This window comes from Pecten maximus, chromosome 17 (genome assembly GCF_902652985.1).
Source record: "Pecten maximus chromosome 17, xPecMax1.1, whole genome shotgun sequence".
Taxonomy (NCBI): Eukaryota; Metazoa; Mollusca; class Bivalvia; order Pectinida; family Pectinidae; genus Pecten; species Pecten maximus.
Genome location: NC_047031.1, coordinates 28,536,218 through 28,551,353, shown reverse-complemented (window position 1 = coordinate 28,551,353; position 15,136 = coordinate 28,536,218). Strand labels below are relative to the sequence as shown.

At 36.4% G+C, this 15,136-nt stretch overlaps 1 protein-coding gene across 1 annotated transcript; it reads right to left on the bottom strand.

The window, feature by feature from the left end:
• Window positions 1-2,821: 2,821 nt before the first annotated feature.
• On the bottom strand, window positions 2,822-13,410 carry LOC117315967 (chymotrypsinogen A-like). The gene is given in 9 exon segments (XM_033870409.1): window positions 2,822-3,061; window positions 4,072-4,208; window positions 5,558-5,675; window positions 6,791-6,935; window positions 7,496-7,664; window positions 8,109-8,250; window positions 8,252-8,277; window positions 11,169-11,237; window positions 13,294-13,410. Coding segments are annotated over 9 exon segments (1,029 nt in total). The 5' UTR covers window positions 13,355-13,410; the 3' UTR covers window positions 2,822-2,899.
• Between the last annotated feature and the right edge of the window lie 1,726 nt (window positions 13,411-15,136).

The window sequence follows — 15,136 nt, the reverse complement described above, 5'->3', positions numbered from 1 at the left end:
GTCAAATCGTGACACAAGCGTAGCTCCTGATATCACAAAACTGGTACAGTAACGATGTAAGGGTCATCTGATCGACTAAACTTTCACCGTTTCTCAAAGTCATGAGGTTATACTCCTCGACTTTAGTGCATGTAGTAAAACTTCATACGTAATTGTTGTTGTATATCTATAACAGGATTAAAACAAGGCGTATGTGGCTGTATTCATAGCTGCTAATCTAATTGAAAAAAAAACTATGGAAGTATAAAAGATCTGCATGAAATATTTCGTTTATTTAACATGTTTGTTTGTGTAGTGGAAAGGTGAACAAGTAAAACGTGGACCAACCATGTTGTCATGCTTGTAATCAACAATTCACATTTACTTATATTGATAACAACTGGTTATGTTACCAAACAACGTGACATATTTTATATTGTCTTGTGACTTTTATCCATTTTTTGTTATAAATACAGTATCATCTACACCCACTGTACCTTCACCACCAGATATGATTATTTTGCAATGTATCCGCAGGTCTATTTTATGAATAAAAATTCAATTATATTTTTACAAGTAGTTTATACTGGTGGCTATTTCTGTATGTTGTGTTGTTCTTATGTTATATTTTCAAAAGTCAATTCACAATTTCACGATTTCCTTTACAGATGTCTTTTTCGAACTGAAAAGGGCGACAAAGACCATGGGAAAGTTTCATGGTCCACATCATGACATAACCAGGAAATAATCAGCTTCCTTTTCTGGTATAAATTCAGTCGTGTCCAATAATTGGTAGACACGCCTGGTAGTTCCGTTGTCACAGTTCTGCTTCCCATTTTGAGGATAAGACATAACCCCGACAGCCGTGCCGAAGAGGGAAAAGAATATGTCTCCTCTACATCACTGCATATCGTAAGAGGCGACTAATTGTCGGGCTCCCCTAAAGAATCACGGATTTTCTTCAATGTCTGCTAATTAGGCGACTTTGAAAAGACAATAGTAGATCCTCTGCCCCCATTTCAACATGTACGATCTACGATGACTGATTAATAAGTTGTGAGCCTCATTTTGAAGCATTTGAATTTTGCCGGACGTATTTTTTAATTTCGAACGTAATCCATTTCAGTATCTAAAATCTTTTGCCAGCGGTATTTAAGGGCCTCAGTGCCACTTTTATAGAACTCCTTTTCTTGGCTGTTCAGAAAGTCATCCTCTGCATGTTAGGGTTAGGGTAAGGGTCAGAGTGCCTGAAATAGCTGTTTTCAGTTTTGGAAATAGATCAAAGTCTGATGGAGCGAGATCAGGTAAATAAGGCGGATGCTCAATCAATTTAAAGCCACAATCGTGAATGGCAGTCATGGCAATGACAGACTCTTTTATCCTAACCCTAACCCTAACCGATTTTGTCCAATTTGCAAAAGCCGCTTCTCTTGAATACTTTAGAGTGCTACCTCGTTGATATAAACTAACAAATAAGACCAGTCCTTGGGTACACTGCCCTATATAGTAAGAGAATAGTAGGACTTAAAAATAATATCCTTGAGTGCCTCCTTCAAAACAGGCTCGCAACGTATCAATCAGCCTTCCTAGCATCTTTCCTGCCTTCATCATTTCTATGTCTGTACTTTGTATTCTTCAATAGGTGTCTCCTTGACAACCGTCCTCATATGACCTTGGCTGTTGGTGTCTCCTTGACACTCGTCCTCATATGACCTTGGCTGTTGGTGTCTCCTTGACACCCGTCCTCATATGACCTTGGCTGTTGGTGTCTCCTTGACAACCGTCCTCATATGTCTCAGGCTGGTCCGAGGACGGTAAACACATAACAACAAACAAACATGACCTTGATTGAGGGAGTCCCTCGGTCCCCGTTCATGAATACAGAACACCTGGTTTCTCTTTGCACTTTTAATTGTCTTTATTTTAATTTACGCTCTGTTCATATTTGCTCTGTTTTTACCGATAGACTCTGGGTTTTAATCAAAATTTCATTATGTGTCAGCATGCCAAATCCAAACAAAGATAAATCAAATTAGGTTCTAATTTTGAGGACGTGGATTCGACATATATAAACTAATATTTTGTTCAAACTAGGCGTGTATATTGAATATCATCGCATATCATCGTATTGATGGGCTCTTCCAAATGCCTTCCAAAACGAACACAGATGTTGATAGGACGTTAAGAAATAACAACCCAAATCAAACCCCTTCCTACTGACAAAAGGTATTCATTTCAGTTTATTCTTTAAGTAGCCTAACTCCCAGTCAAGCCCACCCCGCCCCAGTGTTCTGTATTAGGACTCCTGTATCGCGGCCATTCTATTTCAAACCAGATATGGTTTGTTCTCCATAACATTTGTGATTGAAACAATAAAATGACAGGGAGAGAAAACATGAAGGTTTACACGAACGATACATGGTATATAATATAAATACGACGGTAGACACTACTGTATGTTAATTAGTTAATAATTAATGTTGAAACAGTAGCTGTTAACACTTTAGTTAGACTGTATGATAACCTCCTCACTAAGACAATCGCTACGTATGGAAGTGTAATTGTGGCAACAACACAACGCGTTTCAAAATGGCGTCATCGTAATGACCTTTTATTTTATTATGAAAGAAGGAAAATAAGTCATACGGGATGTGTCTAATACACGAACGGACTGCGTTCCGGAATAGTATGGACCTAAGATATAGTTATGCAATGGTATATAACAACACTCTTAAACAGTAATACTGACCCGGACGTTGTTTCTAGGAGGGGTAGTGACAACATAAGTAAAGAGAAGTCAACACAGAGGAAAAACAAATACATAAATATATCAAAAGCTGAATACACTTTACCGGAGTAGAATCTATTAACCATTATTGTTTTAACAATTAAATTTGACGTTAGCACTAGTCTAAACAACCTAGTGTAGACTCATGGTTGAATGTATCCAATCCAGGAACGAGGAGACTCTGGTGTAAACCCCCGGGGTGTGGGCCTCGGCACACCCGTACCCCCAGGACGTGATTCCCGCCAGGGTCCAGTGATTGTTTACTTTACATACGAGTGGTCCGCCGGAATCTCCCTGTAAATAAAAATGACTTATTAATCGGTTATATGTAATATTGTACTATTGTACATACACCATGTCCCCGGACCTTTATAGCCAGTTTTCATACATTGCCGCGACTTACATACACCGTGTCCCCTGACCTTTATAGACAGATTTGATACATTACGGCGACCTACCTTACATACATATAGTCCCCTGACCTTTATAGACAGATTTGATACATTACGGCGACTTGCCTTATGTACATGTACACCATGTCCTCTGACCTTTTTAGCCAGGTTTGATACATTACGGTGACTTACCTTACACACATCTTGGCCCCTGACCTTTATAGACATATTTGATACATTACGGCGACCTACCTTACATGTACATACACCATGTCCCCTGACCTTTATAGACATATTTGATACATTACCGCGACCTACGTTACATACATCACGTTCCCTGGTCTTTATAGACAGGTTTGATACATTACGGCGACTTACGTTACATACACCATATCCACTGGTCTTTATAGACAGGTTTCGATGTAAGACCTACCTTCCATACACCATATCTACTGGTCTTTATAGTCAGGTTTGGATGTAAGACCTACCTTACATACACCATATCTACTGGTCTAGACAGGTTTCGATATAAGACCTACCTTACATACACCATATCCACTGGTCTTTATAGTCAGGTTTCGATATAAGACCTACCTTACATACACTATATCTACTGGTCTTTATAGTCAGGTTTGGATGTAAGACCTACCTTACATACACCATATCTACTGGTCTAGACAGGTTTCGATATAAGAACTACCTTACATACACCATATCTACTGGTCTAGACAGGTTTCGATATAAGACCTACCTTACATACACCATATCTACTGGTCTAGACAGGTTTCGATGTAAGACTTACCTTACATACACCATATCCACTGGTCTTTATAGTCAGGTTTCGATATAAGACCTACCTTACATACACCATATCTACTGGTCTTTATAGTCAGGTTTCGATATAAGACCTACCTTACATACACCATGTCCCCGGCTATAGCCAGCACATATGTTGGAGTTAGTCACGGCACCACCCATGATATATCGACACTGTGCATTCGCAATGATAGGTAGGTCGATTTCCTCCAGGTAGCGGGTGGTTTGGCCACCTAAACAAATGAAACATATTTATACTGGGTGCTGGTATAGCTATACATGCTTATGTTATTGTAAAGATGTTCGACCAACTAACAGAATAAAACATATATACTGGGTACTGGTATAGATATACATGCTTATATTGTTGTAAAGATGTTCGACCAACTAACAAAATAAAACATATTTATACTTGGTACTGATATAGCTATACATGTATTTGTTGTTGTAAAGTTGTTTAAAAACCTAATAAGATCAATAATAATATAATTCAATTCAAGTCAATTCAAACTTCATCAGCACTATATGATTACAGGTGTAATTGATGGCTCATCAAGAACAACATGGAAATAACAAGATAATGTATGCACAAAACTTATACAGTAAATTATGTAGTAACTATGTTACCTTTAAACAAATGATGAAGCACATAAAATTGTAGGTGATGTGTAAGCATTTCTACAGAGACGCATATTTTATAGAGCTCAATGTCCCAGGGCAAAACAGCCCATGCACTCCAATATGTATCACAGAGCCAAATATTCTACGAATAAATTCAGCTCAATATAGGTATTATTATAGACATTATTCTTATTGAAGTCATTGCTCTGTAAGAGTTTTTTAAAAACTTGATATGTAACACTTTAAAATATTGTATATCATCTCATTTAAACGCGAGAAGAACGAATATGTATAAAATATACAATTTATGTGTTTAAAGAGTTCGTAACAGGCCAAGATAGCACACCAACCTGCTCATTACACTAATAAGGCTATTTTGCATATAGGACAAAAATACTCAATCGGAGGGAACCTTTGGCCAATCCTCCGCTGGCTTATTTCAACAGTAGGGCAATGCTTAAACGAGTGATATCGTTAAAACTAGTAGGATGACCAATTATGTTAGACTGATGAAAAATGTGGGATAAAATGATGATCATTACTAGTATTGATATTATAGCTGTAAACTATTTAAGAATGAATTACATAGGAATAGAGTTAATAATCACGAAAACCAAACCAACAATGTCTGTGTTCATATTGCTATCAATATGTCGAAAATGGCAAAGGTCTTCAACATGTTAATATACATTCATACTTTCATACCTTTTTTAGTCCTAGTGTCTGAGTGGATTCATTAAAAAAAATGTCAATAAATTATTATTAATTTTATTAGTTGTGATTTTTATCTTACTGTTGGTCAATGGCACTTGAATAATATGATTTATTTTTATGGTGTTAATAAATAGTTCAGTGTACTTCATAAATAGTTCAGTGTACTTCATAAATAGTTCAGTTCAGAAGTACACTAAGTGGAACATATCGAGCCTATGTTTCTGAGTCTGGTTATGGATATGCTTACCTAAGTATGTCGTTCCCCAGCCAGTGGCAGTGCAAATGGCGTTATCGAAGACTTGTGAATGTTGTGGTAGACAGGCTGTCCTTATGTTAGTTGAGGTCGTGTCTATCGGCTTCTCCAACTTAACATTGAAGGTCATCAAGTCAGTATAGGATATGTCTAGTACCATATCATATATCATAATATGATTATCATATTAAATATCATAATTAGTAGTACCATATTGTATATCATATTACTTGTACCATATTATATACCATATCAATAGTCCAATATTATATATCATATTACTACTACCATATCATATATCACGCTACTTGTACAATATTATATATCATATTACTATTACCTTATTAGATATCATATTACTATTACCATATTATATATCATATAACTATAACCATATTACATATCAAATTACTAATACCATATTATATAACATATTATTAACACTATATAATGGAACTTGCCCCAGTTTCATCAACGTCCTTTGATATAAGAAGACGAAAATGTTCCATAGAGAAGAATTACAATGTTAAGGAAATGCTCCTGAACCAAGAAATTCCTTTATATCCAATAATTCTTTACTATGGGAAATCTTTTTGGTAAGGCACTTTCATGAAACCGAAGCCAGAATTTGAATTGAAATTAAATTATTTCTGAAGAACAGGTATTTATAAAAGCTGTCACCGATTCGTTAAAAACAGAAGGAAGATAGCATAGCACATCACATTTAACCATCAATGAACCGTAGACTTGGTCTATAATATAGACAGGATAACTCTCTATTCTCGCCTTTCTGAGTACGAGTCATTCACATATTAATTGTTTATATAGATTTAAGAGTGTTTATAATCTCGCTTGTCTTCTCTGTCCAGGGGACATTGGAGAACCCTAGAATAGGACCCACTCTATCCCATTCCATGGTGATTGTAGAATGCGACTTAAGCTTGGCACCCTGAAGAATCATGATCTTCTTTTGTTTTCGTTTAAGGATATATTGACCAGCATATGTCTTCTGGCCCCATAGCAACACTTGGAATATTAAACCTTTCTGTGATTTGATTTCTTACTCTAGGTATCCCACCGACACCCGTCCTTATATGACCCTTCCTGATGCGTGGACGTTTAAACCCTTAAAATAAAACATCTGTCTTCATTGAAAAGAGAGTCTACATCTAAGTTTAAAAACCACAAGAAACTGAACTCGTCTTCGATTTATAGCACGTGCTTTACCTTTACTAGCGTGACGTCGTTATGGTGGGTGACCTTGTTATATCCTGAATGTGAGATGACGTTCACAGCTCTATGAACCTGACTGGTGTAAATGTGGTTCCGATCATGTATCCCAGTAGCGACTGTCCAATGTGACGTACCGGTACTGTAAAGGGAAGTGGTTTTATCATGGTAAGGATTCTTACCGAACTTGAAATCATACAAAGATACGAGCATGGGGAAAAATACCGAAAAATAGGAACAGGTTCGGATGTTGACTTCGTGTGTACTTGTGTGTTTGGACCTCCAGTCTGAGATAGGTTATAAGACACTGTCAATCACGCCAATCGCGTGTTTTGTAACCAAGGCAACAGTTCACCACCAACGTAGCTATTCTATCCTAAGGATAATAGATTTTTAAATTCTGTTTAAATCGAATTAAATTCTTTGTAAAGCAAAGTGCAGGAAATCAAAATGTCCATACTCAACTAAAGGACGCGCTATGATTCCATGGTGGTAATAAATGAGAAATATTCCCAGGCAAACATAACATATTGTGCTAGTCAAACGTTTGACAATATATGAAGTATAATTGGAGAAGTGTTAAAATATTTACCACGTCTTACCATTGAACATTTACATTTCTATAGATGAAATGTGTAAATTGGAAAAGAGAGGATTTTAAGGGATATCAATGAGATCCAAAGAGAAATACAGTGATCTTACTCCTCGAAGCAGTGTGTGGCCGTGAGCACCCATTGGTTGCTGATGAGGGTACCCCCACACATATGTTGACCAGCGTAACGGAGCGACACCTGCCAGGGATACTCCCCAGGGGTAGCAATGGTACCTCCCACAATCTTCGTGTGCGCTACGGAACTCGTGCCACATTTACCTTTTGATAACAAAACATGATTTTTGACACTTTATGGTATAGATAATTCACTTCCAGTTACAGGATATGGGGGGAAAATAACAACGAAAAACAAATCATCAGTAGTTAAGGATTGTTGAAATGGCATGTTGAGTGTCATGTTTGGAAAATCGCGGTGTTAGAAACAATCCAGGCATATGTAAAAGGGTATAGCTTTGCTTTACAACATACATGCAATGTCACCACCCGGGTAGAATATATATTTATATATATATTCGTCAATATGTATTTATATATATATTCGTCATACCCACATATGAATGAGTCTTACAATATGACATTATTACATAGGAATTGAGGTCTGGACTGATATGTTATTAGAAACAAGGAAAAATGCACACTACATTATTGCATTTTAGCTCTCTACCTCATACTTTATTTCAGGACAAAGAGAAAGTACGTTACCTGCCGAACTACTTCCGGAACCTGATAACGAGGCTGGTGTACCGGATGAGATTTGGGGACTTGATGTTTGACCATGTGACCCGGAACTGCCATGTATACCAGAGGTAACGTATGTTGGATAACAACATCCCTGCATAAATCCCACAGAAGCTTACTGTGAAGGAATCTCCTGTTGAAATATTGCAGTTAAATAAATGGCAGCTGATTTAAAACAAAAGGTCATTGTCATGTGATTATCTGTGATGTTTAGAAGCTCAATACAATCATGTGACAGTTGTAAATTTAAATAATACTAGAACATACAGTGACCGGAAATTAAGTCATGCTGGGTGTCTTCGCAGTATACTTCAGCGAGGTAGCACTATACAATTAGATAAAGGGTATGGCGTCATGCGGGGTGATTTCGGTAGTATACTTCAGTGAGATGTGTATTCTGGCAGTATATTTTAGCGATATAGCACTATAAAACCAGATTAACTTCTGCATTATTACAAGAAAAACATAGAAAGCATATCACGACCTCACAAAACACACGCATCTCAGTCACAGGAGAGGCAGATTTTAAACGGCCATTATTTGTTTTTAAGACGCTATACTTTTGGTTTGGTTTGTTTTTCGTCCTATTAACAGTCAGGGTCATTTAAGGACGTGCCAGGTTTTGAAGGTGGAGGAAAGCCGGAGTACCCGGAGAAAAACCACCGGCCTACGGTCAGTACCTGGCAACTGCCCCGCGTAGGTTTCGAACTCGCAACCCAGAGGTGGAGGGCTAGTGATAAAGTGTCAGAACACCTCAACTACTCGGCCACCGCGATGCTATACAAATCGAACCAAACCAATCGTCTCCCTCTTTATGCGTTTCTTCCACATTCACTGCATACATAATTGCTACCTTGGTCATTGTCATATTTTTTGTGTGAACAAAATGTAATCTTAATGTTAAGTACGGTTTAAGGAGAGGACTCTGTACACTCCTTTAGTTTGATTACAATAAAATGTTTCCGATCAAACTTTGTTGAAATAGACTACACACGGTGTATTATATAGTAAATTAAACAACAACACCGGAACAGAATACTATCGATCTAACAGGAAAAGAAAATTGCGAAAACTCTCCAAAATGCAAGTAAGGTACACTGTTAACGATTAGAAATAAAACAGTATGACATATGTCTATGAACGTAAAGACATAGGGGAAGTTCATGTGACCTTGGCTACTATGTGTTGATTGGCTGCTAGTATTGTCTTATCAAGTGGCATTGACATATAGTGATATACAAAGCTACAAATAGAACAATGAATACGTTGTCAGTTCCTTGTCGAACCACGGGGTTACTTCTGTATGCAAGAAAAATGTTTGTTTTCACATAGCGAGTTTATTTTAAAGCGACTATATCTGTAGATTTAAATATACTCAGTAAATAATGAATCGGGCATAGGTAATAGCGATGCACTAACCCACACATTAAAACATATTCTATAAATATAATTTTCAAAACGTTTCAAACTAGACTTTTTATTGGGTTAACTATTATTTCCTGGGGTTGAACATGTTTATCATAATAATGATAACTGCAATGCATACTACAATGTAAAACCTACATTAAACTATATATACTTTAATTTTAAATATCTCCTGTAAAATTATATATTTTCCATTTAGTGAACTGACCCCTAATTCTAGTTTGAGGTATAGTGATATACAATATAAATTCCAGTTGGAGAACCCAACCCCTAGCTCTTGTCAGAGGAATAGTTTTAAACAGTAAATTTTCCATTAAGTGAACTCAGTCCTAATTCTAGTGTGATTTATAGTGATAAGCAATAAAGATTCCAGTTGGTGAACCCAACCCTTAATGCGAGCGAGGTACATGTATACACATGTAGTGTTATTCAGTATATTTTCCAGTTAGTGAACTCGCCCCCTGATGCTAGTTAGGTATAGTTATAAACAATATTTACATTTTTTTCCATTTAATGAACTCGCCCCTAATTCTAGTGTGTATAGTGGTTTACAGTGTGAGGTGAGGTTTGTACCAATAACGGTACTAATGTAACAGCTTATAGTCGCTTTAATAGATTACTTATCTTCGTGTGATGTATTGTGGTCTACAGTGTGAGGTGAGGTTTGTACCGATGACGGTACTAATGTAACAGTTAACGTCGCTTTAAGAGATTACTTATCTTGGTGTGATAGGAATCCAGTATGGTCATTGTCCTATATTTGACAAACACTACACAGCAGTCACTTAAATGTTCAGCTCACTATCTCTCTAATAAGGACAAAATATTGTAGGAAAGACACACGCATCAACAATTCCTTTTATTTTTTATAAATGATTATAAATATGAACTTAGTAACAAATGTGCATCATATCTCGAATAAAGAACGTAAAATGCACTATACAGCTGTTTCCTGATGTGAGTCAGGAAAAAATGGACAGATACAATATTTAAGCCAGTATAATGGGATGTGGATTAGCCGATTCATTTGTTTCGTAATGCTGGGGTATTGGAAAATTGAAAATGTAAAACTAAACTAACCAAACAAAACCCACACAATGACGCCGTTCTTAAATTTTCAAATCTGCTGATATGATGTAAAACACAAGATAGGGCGTTAAACAATTCAAACCAAACCATACCCACACAGGGGAGTCAATCTTTAAATGACAATAGCTGTTGCTAGGGCGTAAAACAATACACACCAAACCATACCCACACAGGTGAGATAGTCCGTAAATTGCCTTATCTGTTGAAAGTATGTTAAACAATATCAAACCAAACTAAACCCACACAACGGTAGACGTCCTTAAATGACATTAGCTGTTGTTAGGACGTTAAACAATACAAAAACAAATCCACACAGGTGAGGAAGTCCTTAAATGACCTTAGCTGTTGATAGGACGTTAAGCAATAAACAACCAAACCCACAAAAGAGTTGAAGGCGGGTTTATTACCACTGTACCGCCCGACTACACTGAATTCGTCTTCTAATGACAAATTATGCACTGCAAATGTTAAATAAACTTATTGATACATGATAGTTAATGATCTACTTACCGAGGGGACAGTAAACCGTCTGAGCATAGAGGCTGACGCAAATTCCATGGAGAGTGGCCACACACGCCGCTGGTTGACAGCAAAAAACATTTGAACCAATTATCAACTTTTCATGCAAAATCATACAATATGCAAATACTAGAATGGTTTACATTGACATCGAATCCGACATGAAATATAAATCAATTGAATATAGCTAACGAGCGGCTGATGGATATTGTATTTATTTCACCCAAGTTAGCTATCTTTTTTTTAAATTGCAAAAGAAAGGAGATTTAGCAAATGTCCTGTAACTTGAAATAAACACCATCATCTAACGATAATGAAATCATTAACATATACAACAACCGCCAGTCGTGAGGTCTGTCTCTACCACAATCACAGTCGGCATCGGCGGCAATTTTGATCTTTTGAATACATTTGTGTTTGTTGAATAAGAAAATAAGGCCTAGTAGATTTCACATGTGGAATTACAATAGTTAATATTAATCATTTTAATGGATGATTTATTATCTTAAATCTTTTTAGTCATAATTAAGTATATGACAAAGTCATGGTAGTCAAACGTCTAACCCAGTTTCTTGTGTACAATTCTCTAACCAATAAACTACATATTCGCTGACTTTGATTAGGTTTGTGGCACCACAGGCGTCTGCCTCTGGTTAGTATTGATAGAAGAAGAACACATTAAGCCCTACTGATACTATATCAACACGGTGTAACACTTGAAGATCTACGATGCGTCGACTGTGGGACGGAAGTAGACCTGATTGGTCGACAATTTATAGGATTTAGTATTGTTTACAGAGTTGTCGACCAATCAGATTGCACCCTTTTATACAAATCTAAAATATAGACTACTTCCGTTCCACAGTCGATGCTTCGTCGGCTATCACGATCGCTTTGATCCATCTTCCCATCTTTAAATCATTGTCATACGACAAAACAATAACTTGCATTGATATTTAAGGGTTCTTAACCAAGGTACGTTACAGAAGTTAACGCGCATTTGATATTTTAACGGATTGAACTTAAATTCAAAACGAATCGACGCTCACACCGACTTCCGGTTTTTCGAGTGTTACACCTTGCTGATATAGTATGAGTAGTTTCCTCTATTAATACTAACCGGAAGTAGACGTCTGTGGTGGCATGGTGCCATCTGCACTCGCCAAAATAGACAACTAATCTAAGACGGACGTGAACCGGACGTTCCTTTATTGGGTTCGTACCAGCTGTACCGGTACAATCTGCTGTACTCGTAAGGAAATGCGACGTACCAACATAACCGAACCGGTTCACGTGGTTCGTTCCCTGAAACGTACTACTTGGATCCAAGATGGTGGATCTGTGATGCTTCATTCAACATACTTATACACGTTTTGTTTAAAACAAGACAAGGTATATTTATTCTACTTTTCAATTTATATTAAATTGTAAAAAACGACAATTATCGTGCTTTATCTTTGAAGCTTGTATTTTGTAGAGACAACCGACATCCTCGGAACTAATTTGCGTTCCATTATATGATACCGTGCCTATTAAATACTACTGCTACGAATCAGATATAGTAACAAAAGGGTAGTTAATATTTCAGTCTGTCGTTACCCTTCCGCGAATCTCCTATAAATGTGAGAAAATCTGCTATAAATCTGAGATTCTACTATAATCTGAGAATCTGCTATAAATCTGAGAATCTCCTATAAATCTTAGAATCTGCTATAAATTTAGAAGCTGCTATATATTGAATTATCTACTATAGATCTGAGAATCTAATATCAATCTGATAATTTGATATAAATCCGAAAATCTATTAATTTGAGAATCTACTATAAATCTCAATACAACATACTGATTAAATTGTTGTCCTACATAATGATACAGTATCAGTAATACTAATTTAATCCCCCACTTGTTGCCAATGATGGAGTTACAAACAGCTATCAATCTGAGAATCTACTGTAAATCTGAAAATCTACTATAGATCTGAGATTCTACTATAAATATGATTATCTTGTATACAACTAAGAATCTACTATAAATCTCGATACCACATACTGATCAAATTGATATCCTACTCTGCAGCAGTCATAATGACACAGTATCAGTAATAATAGTCACCCACTTGTTGCCACTGACGGAGCTACCAACACTCCCAAAAGGATTGTAAAATACATCAACTCCATTTTGGTCAGCTTACACACGTCATGTGAGGTCGTATAACGATAACCCTGGGAACCAGGCGGTTACTGGAATCCTGTGACGTACAGATAGCGAAAAGTATTTGTGATCATTGTAGTTATGATTTGTTAGCTTGCTGTTGATTTGTCAATACTGTAGATATCCATTGTCTTTTCTCTGTTCTAGATTTTGACTCCTGCTGGTGGTTTGCCGATTCTCCACGTGGAGAGTTCGGCATCGAAGTCTGTTACTGGTTTAAATCACTGAGCATACGGATATTTTTTCAGGGTATGTAATAAATCTTGTACACCGGTTGACCTAACACGGGTCAATAGTGTACTTTCGTCATTACGCCAGGGTGATTAAATGTATTAAGAGGCATCGTAATAGCAAATCCAGCAAAAACAGTATTATTTAAAAAAAACCTATAAATTTCTATTAACAGAAGTAATATAATGAACGTTTAGTGTGTATCATCGCAAACTGTGGGTCTTTTAATTTATTAACCTGTTTGTAAAATTTCAACAAAACATGCAAACATGTTACAGTGGGACACAAACAGTTCTTTGGTATCGCATATATTGCACAAAATAATCATGTTATTTCCTTATTAATATCTATAGCACACACTAGGAGCAGACCAGGTTTGACTTTATAATCACAAGGGCTCGGTTTCGGGATTCTGAGTAACATATCACATCAGTTAACAACCACAATACTATAAATCAAGTATTCTTATAAATTCTGAAAAATCGGGGTTATCGATGTATAAAAAAGAAGGGACGACGGAAGCATATGTTCTAATGACAATACTTCTGTCAGTAGTATTATAAATTTTGATTGTCTTCTCTTTTTATATGCATCGATAATATGTAATCACTGATTATATTTTGACCTTGAAATGCAAATGACGGTTGTGAATAATGTGAATAATGCCACACAAACATGGCATATAAGAAGGCATTTTAAATATGAAACATGTTCTTATTAGACGCTATCAAGAAGTCTTTAGACATGGCAAGAAGGCTGTTTAAGAAAAAAAAGTTTAACCCCGAAGTTTTGGGTAAAAGAGAAATACTTCTCTCTGAAAAGAGCTCTTCTCTGATCCGATGTCTTAAAAGTAATACATAGGAACATTTTCATTGGTTGAAATGACCCCGTTTATACTATATCTGTGTAATTGTATACACAGACGCCATTTGTATTTTAAGGGTCAAAACAAAATAAGTGTTTATACGTATATAAAGTAAGATCCGACCACGCTAAAACTCCTATCGTGTACTATAGAGCAGAATGCTATTGTGTGACTTAGAATTACTCCATGCTACATCTTGCCACAAAGCAACACTATAGAAGAATCTGTCTGCGTGCTCTCTAAATTATAAAAGTCTATTTATTCTCCTAAATATACGACCCTTACGTTTATTTGTATTAAGTATTTGCCAATTATCTATGAGTAGTGCCATTGAGTGCAATAAAAACAGGTATCACATATTGTCTACATAGCGTATATAATGTGTTGAATTTTTTTCCCAATTAATATTGTTTATACCTTGTGGATGTTTTGAACAAGGCATAGGTAGGATGTGGAACAAGTTAACACTATCTCATATAATTATCTAGGTAATCTTATTAGTATAAAACCTGAACAGTGGAGTTTTAAGGGGCTGCAGGGCTGTGTGTCAATATCTCTAATATGCTATGATCAGTAGGGTTCTTGGAAAAATATATCTAATATACATATACTATGGACATTGGGATGGCTGTCTGTCAATATCTCTAATATA